The 14,510-nt window shown below is 54.7% G+C and overlaps 6 protein-coding genes across 6 annotated transcripts; 2 read left to right on the top strand and 4 right to left on the bottom strand.

Moving 5' to 3' along the window:
* Positions 1 to 3,741: 3,741 nt before the first annotated feature.
* Positions 3,742 to 4,538, bottom strand: E0L32_012291 (uncharacterized protein; the record flags this gene model as incomplete). The annotated part of the gene is made up of 2 exons (XM_031135116.1): positions 3,742 to 4,386; positions 4,491 to 4,538. 2 exons carry the CDS (start codon positions 4,536 to 4,538, stop codon positions 3,742 to 3,744), a joined length of 693 nt encoding a protein of 230 aa, XP_030998768.1.
* A 1,116-nt stretch (positions 4,539 to 5,654) lies between these two features.
* On the top strand, positions 5,655 to 6,614 carry E0L32_012290 (uncharacterized protein; the record flags this gene model as incomplete). Its single annotated transcript, XM_031135115.1, has 4 exons — positions 5,655 to 5,685; positions 5,841 to 6,233; positions 6,359 to 6,388; positions 6,448 to 6,614. 4 exons carry the CDS (start codon positions 5,655 to 5,657, stop codon positions 6,612 to 6,614), a joined length of 621 nt encoding a protein of 206 aa, XP_030998767.1.
* A 1,704-nt stretch (positions 6,615 to 8,318) lies between these two features.
* E0L32_012289 (uncharacterized protein) lies at positions 8,319 to 10,010 on the bottom strand (the record flags this gene model as incomplete). The annotated part of the gene is made up of 6 exons (XM_031135114.1): positions 8,319 to 8,586; positions 8,642 to 8,706; positions 8,767 to 8,931; positions 9,252 to 9,572; positions 9,700 to 9,729; positions 9,786 to 10,010. 6 exons carry the CDS (start codon positions 10,008 to 10,010, stop codon positions 8,319 to 8,321), a joined length of 1,074 nt encoding a protein of 357 aa, XP_030998766.1.
* Positions 10,011 to 11,015: 1,005 nt separating this feature from the next.
* On the bottom strand, positions 11,016 to 11,192 carry E0L32_012288 (uncharacterized protein; the record flags this gene model as incomplete). Its single annotated transcript, XM_031135112.1, has 1 exon — positions 11,016 to 11,192. The coding sequence occupies one exon, from the start codon at positions 11,190 to 11,192 to the stop codon at positions 11,016 to 11,018; it is 177 nt and encodes a 58-aa protein (XP_030998765.1).
* A 557-nt stretch (positions 11,193 to 11,749) lies between these two features.
* On the top strand, positions 11,750 to 12,866 carry E0L32_012287 (uncharacterized protein; the record flags this gene model as incomplete). The annotated part of the gene is made up of 2 exons (XM_031135111.1): positions 11,750 to 12,381; positions 12,437 to 12,866. 2 exons carry the CDS (start codon positions 11,750 to 11,752, stop codon positions 12,864 to 12,866), a joined length of 1,062 nt encoding a protein of 353 aa, XP_030998764.1.
* Positions 12,867 to 13,318: 452 nt separating this feature from the next.
* On the bottom strand, positions 13,319 to 14,213 carry E0L32_012286 (uncharacterized protein; the record flags this gene model as incomplete). Its single annotated transcript, XM_031135110.1, has 3 exons — positions 13,319 to 13,429; positions 13,477 to 13,783; positions 13,867 to 14,213. 3 exons carry the CDS (start codon positions 14,211 to 14,213, stop codon positions 13,319 to 13,321), a joined length of 765 nt encoding a protein of 254 aa, XP_030998763.1.
* Between the last annotated feature and the right edge of the window lie 297 nt (positions 14,214 to 14,510).

Here is a 14,510-nt window from a genome sequence, read left to right as displayed (position 1 = left end):
GGGGGGGGGGGGGGGACACTTTGCTTCTTTGGTGTTCCGGTTGCTTTCCCTCTGCGGTAAGCGGCCTGGTAACTAACCTGTCCTCCCGAGTTCCGCGGGCAAGCAAGGTCCGAGCAACACACAAATGCAACTGCATGTGAGAAGCCAGGACTCCCTTGTCGCCGGGGCACCCTTCCGGTGCCTGTTCAGTCAATGCTTGTCGTTTGGCCTTTTTCTTCGTAGGTTATCGCAATCCCTTGTTTGGGATAAGTACAAGTAAAAACCAGGCGCGCGCCCCCCGGCCGAGTGGACTGGGGCTGGCTCCCCCCGGCTCGCGCGACCGCCTCGCCAAAGGCTGTACAAGTACAATACAAGGAAAACATAAAACGTCGGCGTTACCTGTCGGTCGGTCGTCGAGCCCAACCGTGGGGTTCGGCTGGGGTTTGACGAGATGAAAAGATGTCTTGGTGAGCCTTCCATCGCCCATCGCCGTTGACCTGGGAGCTGGGACAATTTCCCCCGTCCGGAGCCATGAAAGGGGTGTGGGTTTATCCCCAGGGCACTGCCGTATGGGGCATCGTCATGCTGTTCGTTCCCTTCTTGCGATAACAAGCAAAGGGCAGACAGACGGACACTTTTAATGCTATTTTTGAGGGCGGGCAATTTCCAGCCCGCCGCAGGAGATATATACTGCGCCCTCTTTTTCATCCTGAGGGGGGGGGGCTTTTGCACGCGATGTTGGCAACAAATGGGAGCGCCCTTATGCGCCAAGGCATCGTTATTGGCAGCAGCAGAGTGTCGCGCCCAGTGCCATATCCAGATGGTCGGATTACGCAACCCGATTGGGGGGACATCGAGCTTGTCCTTTGGGGGGGAGGTCAATCCTCCCAGGGTTCTGCGAGATCGGTCGGCCTCCCCCCCATCCCCATCCAGCACCTGCGGGATGAGGCAGGTCAATCTCCCCTATCGCGGAGCTCTGGATTCGGTAGGCAATCTAAACCTATCGCAGCGAGAAGGGCATTGCACGTTGGTTCGGCAACGTTGATTTGAGCGGTTCACTGTTCAAACAGGAAGCTGTGTGCCACTCCATCTGGGCGGGGAGTGCGACCGTATTTCTCACGAAAGTGCTTCTCTCTGAGCACATCCTTGCGTTCGCGATGTCGCTGTGGCATTGATGCGGGTGCTGATGAGAGAGCACTGGGCAGCTTGCCCCCACGGTCCTCCCTCGCGCAGGCTTCCCCGTTCTCGCTCAACTACGATACTCAGCAACAACCCCGTATTACCTGGGTTGGGGAGGTCGGCGATGGCAGCAGGGTGTCGATCTAGCCTCAGCACCCAGGGCATCGTCTGCGCCCATACTCCGTAGTCAACACGCATGAAGGTTTGGGATGGAGTTGGGATATCAGGGGAGAAGGACGCATTGTGCGCAAACAGGTCTGCATGTCGGGCGGCTTCTCTTTTTGTCTTGTTGGCCACTCACGAGGAGATATCACATCCTCATCCCGTCACACATGTATCAAGAAGGGAGTATCACAATTGTCCAATATAGCAAAACAAAGCAAAACACACACAAAGGCATAATAAACGCTAATCCCGCTCGAGGCGCAACGACGCATGCAAGTCACAGACTCGAGCAAAAGTCCAATTCTCATCACTCAATTACTTATGCATGCCCGAGCGAGTGAGCAAATGGGCATCTTCCCCGGTGCCCATCAACTCATGCAACCCGGGCAGATATTTACTCTCCGCGAAAAGTCCGACCTCGCGCGTGTGTGTGTGTGTGTGTGTGCTACGTACACCGGTCCGAACGGGGGAGAGGTGTGGCTTTCCTTCCAGACCGCCAGCCCGCCGAAACGCAAGGACGTTTTTCTTTTCCCCCCTTCTCTTTTTTCTCTCGATATCACAGACGGAGTTGTGATGAAGCATGGGGGGGATGCCCAATCAGCACCCCACGCCAAGGCACAAACCTGCATGAAGCATCGCTGCGGGCGGGACGTTTCAGCCCCCGATGAGGATTTTCATAGGTAGGTTTCCGGGCTTTTGCTGTCGGAGTGAGAGCACATCACATCGGCCTTCTGTGAATCAGGTAGAGAGATCTTTCTCTCTGTTGTTTGCTGCCCGGTGCGTCTTTCTGGCCATAATATGTTGCCCAGTAACTATTGGCCCAGTTAGATGCCCAACCGCCTGGTTCACCTGTTATGTGGCACACATATCAAACGAGGAACGGAGGTCATGCACAAACGCCTCCTCGTATTTGCCTGGGGTAGCGAGCGAGCCCCCTCCCTCCAGTAGTGCTTTGCGAACGGAAGCGGCCTGCTTTTGTGATGCAGTCCACGGACTCCGGGATCTAGGCCCTTGGGAAAAGACCAAGGTACTCGATACTTTCGAGAAAGATGACAGCTTGAGGGGGGGGGGGGGGGGGGGGGGGGGGGGGGGGGGGGGGCTCTGCGGCCAACCAGCACGGCCAGTACTCTCTGGCTGTAACGTAGCCCCGGGCACCTGGCATTGATGGGGGTGGCAAATGCATTATGCGTCTCTTTAGACGCGCGGCTCGCCCGGCGGCACCGGGCGTCGTGCACTATGACTGACAGTGATCTATCTGCCTTGGGCCAGATGGCAGCCTTGCGTCGGAAACAGCGCCGGCGGCGACGACCAACAACAGCAGGTTTGATGGTCAATATTGCTTGGGTTGATAAAAGTTACATTGTCGGAACTGTTGCAGTCAAGCTATCGGTACTCGTGTGTTCGACGTGACCCAAGAACTGTAGAAACAAGACCAGGACACAGGATGGTTGGAAACAGGACGCCGTGTATCTTGATCTGCTCGTCTTGCAAATGGACGGATGAAATACAAGACCTCGCAGTATGATCATGGATATGATATGGCAAAACCGAGGCAACCCGTAAACTTCACCTTTCCCACGAGGTGTACCATCACGGGGACATTGATAATCATCTGCAAGGACATCGAGGGTATTGACACAGAGAGAGTATCGATAAATTGATCTTCCGAGGTGTAATGACTAGATTGGTCTGATATCCTGTCTTTCTTCTTTTGCATATCGCCGTCATGTTCGCCTTGAAATCGAATATGATGATAACTTCCAACCAGAACAAAGATACTGTTTCCGTCCTCATTTTGGCCAGACCTCTTCAATAGGGAAACTCGTCTTTCCTCCAAGTGCTAAGGCTGAAGGGATAAAACCTGTTCACTAGATATGTCAAGTCAGTTGTCATGACCGGAAATATCTAGACGACCAGACTTGACCGTTTCACTTCGGTCCTAGTTATGGTACTGCTATTAGAAGAAGTGTTGTACACACAAGGGTTCTATACTCTTCCAAGACATGTATGCGACGGGGAGGCTTTTCTTGGAGGAGAACAATGACCTTTGGTATCCACCGTCCCTGCATGTAGAGTGATCATATCGGATGAAGCCTTCCAGATATGCTGCCATGCTCGGGAACAAGTGCCTTGCTCACCACGCAAGCCTGAGTGCCGAGGCTGGAGGATCATGTACATAGCACCACACGTACTTTGTCATTCAACGAGCGTATATTCTCGGCGCTCGATGCCAATTTAGTCGTAGACCCTGAAAATCTTCCACCAGGCTACCCTCCCATGCTTTGATGCCTATCATCTAAAATCTCTGCGCGAGACTATGTGCACCCAACGAATACTCCAAGAGCAGCAACTCCGAACGCCCGCCATGTCCAAAGCAAAAATCATAAAGTGATATGGTCTTGCAAAAATGACGCCTCCTCAACTTCTTAGGGCCTCGAGCCTGTTCCTCATCTGGTCCATCATGGCCTCGGTCTCGGCCTCGTCCTCTTCGGGCTCCTCGGCCTTCTTCTCCGGCTCCACCGGCACCGAGGGGAGCTTGCCCGTCTTGTCCATGCGGTCCTTGAGGATCTCGCCCAGCACCTTGTCGACCTCGCTGTCGGCCAGCTCGTCCTCCTCGATCCCCAGCTCGTCCTCGGGCAGCGACTCGCCGACCATCTCCTCGATGATGCCGGCCTTCATGAGCTCCATGCCGAGCTCCTGCATGGTGCCGGCGAGCTCGGGGAGCTTGATGAGGGTGTTGACGTCCTTCATGATGCCGACGCTGGCGCGGATGGACCCCTCGATCTTGCGGACGGCAAAGGCCTCGTTGACCTGCATGCCGACGCTGTTGAGCTGCGCGCGCGACGTGACGAGGCGCGACGACGTCTTGCGCGCGCGGACCAGCTCGCGGGCAAAGCCGCGCACCTCCTTCTGCGCCTGCTTCGCGCGGGTCGGGTCCCGCTGCCCGCGGCGGTCGGCCTGGAGGATCAGGTTCTTGGTCTTGGTCTCGACCTGCTTCACCGAAGCGATGTCGCGGTCGAGCTTGCGGATGTTGGAGCGGATGAGCGTGTTACATTTGCGAAGCTGCGGGCAAGACACCGTAATGTCAGTAGGCGATTTCAGAGGGAGAGACGGAGCCCGAAGACTCTGGCTCAACGGCACGAAGCAGTTGGGAGTTGGCCTCTCACCTGTGCTTGCGGATCGGGCCTCACGAAGAAGCCTCTGATGGCTTCCATGATGCCGACAGGTCTAATTGAGCCTCGAGTGACTGAGGCTCTGCCAGACTCGATTGCACGCGGTCTTTTCTGCGGTTTGGGTCAGGGGCGTTTCTCGGTGACAGATCGCAGCCTGGGCGACTGACGTCGTCAGGGCAAGGCGCTTATCGGATAAGGCCATGGTGGGTCGCCAACCGCCAGAATACCTACCTAGGTACCTCCAGTGGTGTTGGATCCCCCTCCCCTCTTTTTAGGCACGACATCCAGTACCTTATTATCTTCAGTCGAGGCCTGGAGCCATCACTCATGGTTTTCTTAGATCAGGCAGCTCAGACTGTGGCTTCTCATGATTTCCCACAGAACAAAGAAAGACACTGTTGTCTGTGGTTTGCTCCTGGCAAAATGCCCACACACACTCCCACCATTCTAATGGCTGGCACACTTTGTACAAGGAGGAGGTATCTCTTAGGTCTAGTATCAACTCCGTACAGTTGACAAGGGCGAGCTTGTAGACCATTCGATCTCGAGCCATAGGAAGGAAGCTCGGATTCACCAGAGTTGAAGACCTTACATACTTGTACATACAATTCACACATCTTGGCACTAGGACAGAGAGATCGAGACCACTCTTTCAGCCCTGCGTGAACCACACCAAATTGCTGCAGCTTGTTTCCCCAAAGTACCTCTACCAAGTGGGGCAGCCTTCCCACTTTCCACAGGCAGCGCCCAAAATCTTCGGGTTTCCTCAAGCTTCCACTACCAGAGGGCCAGCCCACCCCGTGACGAACCACTGTGGAGGAAGTCAGACAGTACAGCCTCACAGCAAACAGCACGCACGTCAATCACTCTGCCGCCACAAACTCGTCTCAGCTTTACCTCACACACACCTTCTTTCCTCTTCCCTCCCGGACTGTTCTTCAGTTGCGTCTGTAACGATCAAGCACGGTAAGTACGCCTATCCTTTGTCCTCATTTCTGCGCCTCTTGTGACTCCTCCTTCTGACTCGCAGGCAGTCGATCACCGCCTTAGGACTCCACTCGACAGCGATTTGACATTTGGTAGCTCCCGCCAATTAGCTACCCCTCCATCCCAATCTTCACCCTCGACAACTGCTCGCTCGACAATCCTCTCACCACAATGGCCTCCAGCGACATGGTTACTCCCGAAGGTATGAACACAAAATATCTTATTGTGCCAATTGAATGCTGCCGGCATGAGAAGCAGCGAGGCCAATGCACTCCGCGCTGTGGCTTCTGCCTGCACCGACTGATGGTGCGAGGCTTCCTACAAGGCTTCACTCTGCTAACTCGATTGCCCAAACAGTTCTCTGGGCTCAGAGATCCTCGAGCTCCGATGCCGAGAAGAACTTCATCTACATGACCATCTCGGTCCCTGATGTCCCTCGCGAGAACCTGAAGCTCGACCTGAAGCCCAACGGTCTGACCTTCACCGGCCGATCCGACACCCTCAAGCGCACCTACCATCTCGAGCTCGAGTTCTTCGCCGAGATTGACCCCGCGGAGAGCAAGATCAACCACTCTGCCCGTGATGTCGAGTTGAAGCTGCGCAAGAAGGAGCTCAAGGAGGAGTACTGGCCGCGCCTTCTCAAGGACTCCAAGAAGGTCCACTTCCTCAAGACCGACTTCGACAAGTGGGTCGATGAGGACGAGCAGGACGAGGCTGCCGAGGATGACTTCTCCCAGTTCGGTGGCATGGGTACGTGAGAGAGCCATCGGGAGGGCCGGGGCTTGGAGCTGCTTGAGCATGGCGCCCAAGCCTTCGTTTCTCCCTCCCTTCTTCCGCTTCCCATCATGGATTGTAACTGACCCTGTTGATTGTAGGCGGCATGCCTGGAATGGGCGGTATGGGCGGTACGTGACACCCAAAAGATCTATTCCCCCACCATGACAGCACTGACATAAACTTCCAGGCGGTGACTTCGGCGGCATCGACTTCTCCAAGCTCGGCGGCGGCGGCATGCCCAGCGCTGAGGATGACGATGAGGACGATGAGGATGACGATGACATGCCTCCTCTGGAGGGCGAGGAGGAGGATGCTGCTGCTGCTGCTGCTGCCAAGCCTGCGGCCAAGGCCTAAGGCGTCTTCACGAGACTTGCTTTCGATTGTGGACATCGTCACCTGCCACTGGTTGGCGGCGCCCACTTTCGCAATGTACTGAAGGGGGGAGTGCGATTTCGAAAAGGTGTTGGAATGGGGACCGTGCGATTTAGCGTGGCGTAGACTGGTATCGTCTGCGACATGTCAATACATACAAACATCGCCATTAGATGTCACAAAAAGTCCCAAGTGATCCGGAGTTGTGTATTCAAGCTTGTTCCAACCTATTGCGTGTCAACGAACCTGCCAACTCCATCCTCAACATGGCATTTTATTGTGGGTTCTTCGTAAGCTGCTACCTGGTCCCTTCACCGTTCTTCTGCAAACAAGTGATTTGTGCTCATGGACCTCATGGAAGACGGAAGGTCAGGATGGCTGTCTATCAGGGTTCCGCACATATGCCCTAGGATAGCCACGAAATCGAACAGAGGATCAGAGAGAGAAAATAATCTGCACAATGCTGTGTAATATTGAAAAAGAAACGGAGAGAGCGGTCTCCCACACTACGGTCCGCCTCAGCAAGAACCAAGCCTACGGGTAGAACCTCACGGGGCGATGAACGGAACCGGAACAGTTTTACTTGATCAGACACGCAGAACATGGGGCTTACCTTTCACCGTCACCTAGGAAGGGTTGGAGTGGCTGATCAACGACATCAAACTCACCTGAATGCATGTGCCGACCTTGAAACATACCATCGTCCATCCTCCCGGGCTACACCTTCTTCACTCTCCCCCACCTTCTCGCGCGGTTGCTGTGTAGAGTAAAGTTCCCCCGGTCGTTCCGTGACTGGCACAGGACTACCCTCCGTAGGCTGAGAGGCGCCCAGATCCTCCACGTATCCCAGCAAGCCCCCAATATTGTGCTGCCAAGCCCAAAAGGCGGCGGCATATGTGTACAGAACTCCAACGGAAATCTTCAAAGTCAGGGACCAGAGACCAAAGACCATAAACCTGGCGAACAAAGGGCTGAAGAAGACGATCTACAGCCCGGAAACTTGCCGAAACCCATCTAGGTATTGGGCCTGATGTCGTGCGGGACAGAAGCAATCGGCTGGTGGATCTGGGCTGAAAGTGGACGAAGACAAAGCCGGCCATGGAGGGAAAGGGATATCGCCAACAGACTTGCAAAGGCAAGGCTCTGAGCTTTAAAGCATCCTGCGTTGCAAGGCAGGGGCAAATGCTGCTAAAACGAGCGCCCTAGTAATTGTCCAATTCTCGTTTCCACTGATGTGCCCTCGCCGTGCAAGTGTGTATCATTCGCGAACATCGTATAGGCCGCATGGGTTTATTGCGGGCTTTTCAAAGCATGATAATTGGGCTCGACCGTGTCACCGAATCAAGGAGGGCTTGTCCAATCCCAGCCGGGATCTTTCCTTTCTATTCGTACATATTCAATTGTACCGAGTGGACGAGGAGATAGTTAAGCTGGTGCGACTTCGGCAAGGAAATATCGAGATAATCGCCGTTCGAAAAGTAATAAAAAGAGACCTGGTTCAATTTGATGTGCCGCCGAGAAAGCAAAGACGAATCGCGAACGTTCCAGTCGAAAGAATACCATTCCACCACACCTCATCTCGCGGACCTGACGTCCACGGGGAACCACGTCGAATAGGTCCTAGGCCGAACGCCCCGTACTCGTGAGGGCTGATTCGTCACCAGTCCAAGCAAGAGCCGAGTTTCCTCACATAATCTCATCCTCCATGGGGGCATCGCCACCAGCAGCGGCAGGGGCGGCAGCAGCCGGGGCAGCAGCATCGCCCGTGGCATTCGCAGTGTTGCCTGTGAAGTAGTCCGCCATCTCCGAGTCCAGCTCCTCAGCGGTTTTCTTTGCAGGTCGCGAGTTGCGGCCACGACGGGGCTTCTTGGCACCCTTGGCAGCGCCGGCAGCCTTGGATGTGTTGTTCGCGCGCTTGTCGGAAGCGGCAGACTTGGGTTGAGCCTTGGGTTGCCTACTATCATGTTAGTTCGGTCCAAATCGTGCACAGAGTCGAGGATGACACTTACGAAATGCGCTGGCCGAGGGTCTTCGGCTGCGGGATCAGATCAGCGGAAGCCACGACGACTTCGACCTGTAGGCACATGTTAGCCGGAATTCAAAGTAGTGGAGAATGAACGAGGTAATGAATTACCTTGACGGGTCGGTTGTCGATGAGGAGGCCATTGAGCTCCTGGAAGGCCTTCGAAGCGCCATCGGCGTGCGAAAAGGTGACAGTGGCAATACCACGGCTGACACCGCCTGGGCCGTAGGACAGTTCGACCCTCTTCACATGTCCGACTGATTGACCAAAGTATTCCTATGTCAAGTAGTGAATGATTAGCGAATGGTTGGGGTTTGAGTGAAGCACGCCATGTGGTGCAGCTCCACAACCCGTCGATTTTGCCGCAGACAGTATAGGAAAGGGAGCAGTGAGCATCGGACGGTCGCTTTCAGAGAATATATCTGCATGACGCAATATGAATCCTGACGATATCCCGGCTGATCAACCAATCCAGCCAATTCACACAAGAGCTGTGGGAGCGCGATTATGCCCGACCGAATACTCCACAGAATGCGAGGGTGAGGTGACAGATGTGTCGATGGCCGTAGCCACGACCTGGAGCCTGGACAGCTCACATGCTGCAGTGTTATCTGAACCGAAGCAGCGATGGATTCATGCTGTGCAGATTGCTCGGACCCGATGCTCACTGCTGAGCTACCACTGATCTGGTGACCAGCCAGAAACAGTGCGAAGCTAGATGGGCCAACACATCCTTGTGAGACACTCCAAGTCTTGCCAAAGGTCTGCGAGTACGCGAACAAGCCGGCTTGCTTGCCAGGCAGGCCGGCGCACGTTATCTCAAGCAGTACCAGGACTTGCTCAACTCCCGATGCATTGACACCGCGAGGACGGTCTGCCACGCAGGGAGGAGTCTGAATAGTCCGCGCGACTAGAGGCTGCTCGTGTTCTGGTACGCGACATACCGCTGAACAGGCAAAGGAGAGGTGTGACGTAAGGCGCAAGAATTGCGACATTCATGTCGACGGAGGTCACAGGGCTCGAGAAGCCTCAACGGTAACGTACCTTGATCTGGCTCTCGGACACATCCTTGGGCTGATGGCTAGTTAGCGATGGTGCAGGGCACTTTCGGTTACGAGGGAATGACTAACCAGATTGCTGACAACAATCTTGCTGACGCCAGTAGCTCCAGCGGCCTTGGCAGGCGCGGTCTTTGAAGTGTTGCCTCGGGCAGGCTTGGTGTTCTTCTGAATACCACCGACGGGAGCAGCTCTAGCAGGTTGGCCAGTAGAGCGGCGTGTGGAGCGGCGGCGACCGGCGCTGCGGCGCTGGGTGGAGAGGATCTCGTCGAGAGACTGGTCAAGCTTGCCGGACATTTTGTTGATGGTTGATGTTGAGGTGTGGATAATGTCGGTTGGATATGAGAGAAGATGTCGCGCGAAGAGGCTATTTCGGCGAGACTCTTGCTAGAGTGATGGCAGAAGAAGTGTGATTATCGAGAACAGATGAGCCGATGCTGACGAGCTGGAGCGCGTCTGTTTCGGTGGCTGCGAGAGAGTTTGCTCGCGACCCGAATTTCGAGAAGATGGTTATGGCGAAAATAAGGAATTAGAAGTTGGGTTTAGAGGCTGACAAGTTGGCTGCAGCCGTTCGAAGAGTAGAATGAAGAGATGTTGGTTGGGTTTTGTGGTGGTCTGGTGGATGGAGATCGGGGCGTGACAAGGGAGGGAGGAAGGCAAGAATGGGAGGCTGACAAGGAAGCAAGAAAGGGTTTTGTGTAGGCGCCTGAGGCTGGAAGGGGCGGCAGGCAGAAGGGCGCCATGCCTCTTTGAGTGAGTCACTAAAACAATGGGTGTACAGCTGGGGGTGGAGGCCATTCAGGTACCTACCTAGGTACCCACTATTCTGTTGAGCTGAGCCCAGATGCTTTGGTACCTGAATCCATTCAGCAAGGACCCCATTTGGCTTCTATTGTGATAGGTACTTTGCAATGAATAGCCTTCTCGTTCTCCAAGAGAGTGAGTGTGATGGGCAAGTAGTAGTAGTGCCTTGTGAATGAAGTACCTATTATTGACCAGCTGACTGTGTAGCTCGACCAATTATTCTGGGAGCCGACTCGGTAGGTACAGCAGTGGGATGAGTCGCAAATTCAATATCCGCTCTTTTTCCTTCACAGAAGTCTTCCAAGCCACGCCTGCATACTGGTAATTCCACGTGTCGAGAGGGCTCTGCTGCCCTTTTCTATTGGGCCACCCGTGATCCTCCAACAAACGCTCCGGCTTTGCGAGCTGGACGATTGCATGCTGAAAATTCCACCCGGTCTTCGTATCTGGTATTCGAAAAAAGTGCTGATTTGTGCCTTTGAGCTCAAGAAGGGGCTCCTATCTTGTGGAGGACGCTTGCTTTCCTGTGGCGGCCCTGGCTTTTGTTCCTGACGTCTCCTTGGCGCCATCTTCCTCCCGGGCGTTGATCTCGAAGAAGTGATAGATGACAATGAGAACCATGGCTGCAGAGCCAAGGAAGATGGCAAGGCGGTATAGATCGTCGTCGGAAATCATCTTGAACTGTGCTGGAGAGAAGTGCGCTTAGCAGCTGTGGGTTCAGAGGGAAGCTGATTGGTAGGGGAGCAGATGCCGGCCCTATTGTACAGTCAGTCAAGTCGATTGCGTCACAATAGAGGGGACAGATGCCAGCTTGAGGCAGAGACACATACGCGCTTCTCCAGAAAGGGTGCTGGAGATGTCAAGTCAAGAGGGATGATTGCGATATCGAGGAAGAGCCACTGCAGATGTCAATTAAGAGCTGCGTAATTTAGGCCAGCTTGCGTTAGACGCGCCATGAGCTCGCCGATAACGATAACAAGTCACGCTAATCACCAGGCACGTGATGCCCTCTCAAAGATTGCTCCAAGTTGGTGTGCGCTTGTGTTTCTTCTCACAGGGTCTGATACCCCACCATTTCACAAAAGGCCTTGGAACAGCCAGCCCATCAGCCCTATTCGAGGTTTCATTCTTGCCCTCAACACCCTCTGGGGAGAGGCGAACTCTATTTGCATTTTCTTTCTTTCTTTCTCAACAATCGACATTACCACCTGTTGCATCGAGTTTTAGCGATCATGCCGCCGAAAAAGACCGAGAAAGGCGGGGGCAAGCGGCCTGCTGCGGCCAAGGTTGTCGAGGACAAGACCTTCGGCATGAAGAACAAGAAGGGTGCGGTTGCACAGAAGCAGATCGCTCGCATGGAGTCCTCCCTCAAAGCAAGCGGAAGCGCAGAGCAGAAACGGAAGGATGCGGAGAAGGCCGCCCGCGAGAGGGAGAAGAAGGCTGCCGAGGACGCCAAGAGGGAAGCCGAAATGCTGCTCAACCGACCAGCCCAGATCCAGAAAGTCCCCTTCGGTGTCGACCCCAAGACTGTGGTGTGCATATTCTTCAAGAAGGGCAACTGCGAGAAGGGCAAGAAGTGCAAGTTTGCCCACGATTTGAGTCTTGAGCGCAAGACAGAAAAGAAGAACCTATACACAGACACCCGGGCCGAGGAGGAGGAGAAGCGGAAGACCGAGACGTCGGCAGACTGGGACGAAGAGAAACTACGTTCAGTCGTGCTGTCCAAGAAGGGCAACCAGCAGACCACGACGGACAAGATTTGCAAATTCTTTGTCGAAGCGATCGAGGATGGCAAGTATGGATGGTTTTGGATATGTCCGAACGGCGGTGACAAGTGCAAGTACAAACACGCACTGCCACCTGGGTAAGTACCTGCTGCGAAACAGACACCATGATTTACGCTAACGAATCCCCTTTAGATTCGTGCTCAAGACTAAAGAGCAGAGGGCGGCGGAGAAGGCGTTGCTGGACAAGTCGCCCCTGAAGACATTGACTCTAGAGGACTTCCTGGAATCAGAGCGACACAAGCTTACCGGTACTCTCACGCCCGTGACCCCGGAAAGCTTTGCCAAGTGGAAGAAAGATCGTCTCGATAAGAAGGCAGCCGAGGAGCAAGCACGGCAGGCGAAGGAGGCCACTGGCCGTGCGCTGTTCGAGAGCGGCAACTGGAGAATGGAGGAAGAATCCGAGGATGAGGACGACGAAGATGATGCTTGGAACCTGGAGAAGCTTCGAAAGGAAACCGAGGCTATACGGCAGCAAAAAGAGGATGCTCGGCTCCTGGCTGAGCATGGCGTTCAGACCCCGAACAGCATCGCTCCTACGCCTGACGGTGTCACTGCGACCTGAGGCTGAAGACACCTCCAAAGATCCCGGATATCTGGAGCAGACAACCCACAAAACAACGGAAATCATATCATGGATCTCCACGGCTCTTCCGAGGCAATCGATTTGTCCGCGCTACTGAAAAGTCCAGGACAAGTCAAAGCTGCACAGCCCTGAGACTTGACCACTTATCAAGGAACCTGGCCTCAGAGCGATAGGCCGATGTCACACGGTATCCCATGTCCATTCTTATATGAAGGCACATAGTATTCTCAGTACTCAAAACATGACGCTGGCCCGACCAGCCATCATTGCGGCTCTCGTCCGCTCGGTCTCCAGAACCTCAAGACTTGCCGAATTTCCTTTGTAGTGAACGTGCCTGCCTTCGATTCCCACCGGCAAGCGGCAAAAGATAATTGGCATGATGCTGAGCTCTCGATCGAACAATCTGTTGGTTCAAGCTAAGAGTTCTAGCCCTAAAACTTCTCTACATAGGGGCGTAGGTCCAGTTCTTGAGTGAACGCCGATCGGTGCTGGGTGTGAAGGAACCAATAGTTTTCCGCAATCTGTTTCCCACGATCAGCATTCTGGACTGACCAGATGCTTGTCTTTACTATTAAGAATGCGGACTTACCTGGTCTGGCTTGAGCTTGCCGTCCGGCGCACCACCGTTCGCCTCCCGCTGCGCCGTTCGCGGGATGTCGATAATGCCATCTACAATGACGTGAGCGACGTGCACGCCCTTGGGGCCGAACTCACGCGCAAGCGACTGCGCCAGCGCCCGCTTAGCAAATTTGCCAGCGGCGAAGAGGCCGAAGCGCGCCGACCCTTTGAGTGAGGCGGTGGCGCCCGTGACCAGCAGGGTTGGAGGGTATGGCGAGTCCTCGGTAGACTCTAGGAGGAGCGGAAGGGAGGCCTTGGCGAAGTTGTAGAGGCCTCGGCTGTGAATGGTGTCAGAAGAAAGGCATCATATATGAAGGAGGCTCGACCTATCGTGCTGTCCTCGGTCTCAGCCAAGACTTACGGGCTCGACTGCAAGGAGGCGTCGATCTCTTCGATGGACGACTCAAGGAAGGGCTTCACACCGAAGCCACCGCCGACATTGTATATGGCAGCGGCAAGCTTGGTGTTTGGCAGTTCCTTCTTGATGGTCGCGAAGGCCGAGGCCACGGATTCGGGATCGGCGATGTCTGTGCTGATACCTATGGCCTTGCCCCCGGACTTCTTGATGTCGGCGACCACGTCATTGTAGCTCTCGGGCTTGCGGGCCAAGACAACGACGGGATACGCCTTTGCGAACCGGAGGGCAACGGCGGCCCCGGTGCCGGGACCCACGCCGGCTACGACTGCGTAGAACGCTTTGGAGGCCATTCTGCAGTGCGGCAAGCGGTGTTGGACTGGTTAGTGTGACAGGCAAGAGTAATTAAGAAATGGAATTATCAAAGAGAACAGACGCGAAGTTCCAAACAAATCAAGCAGATTTGATTGTCTGGACACGAGGAAGGTTCAAAGCTTGTCACCAGCGAACTTATACACTCGAATTAGGTCGGATATCTTGCTGACATATCCCAGTGACGCATTAGCATATCCTTATGGCGTCGGGGCGTCTTGCAGATTACTAATTGTTTGGGGGGGGGGGGGGGGGGGGGGGGGGTGGTCGGGGTTTTT

Source organism: Thyridium curvatum (assembly GCF_004353045.1).
Source record: "Thyridium curvatum strain D216 chromosome Unknown NODE_151_length_35642_cov_81.613656, whole genome shotgun sequence".
In the NCBI taxonomy this organism is placed as follows: Eukaryota; Fungi; Ascomycota; class Sordariomycetes; order Thyridiales; family Thyridiaceae; genus Thyridium; species Thyridium curvatum.
The sequence above is the reverse complement of the archived record's forward strand: the minus strand, read 5'-3'. Positions and strand labels throughout refer to the sequence as shown.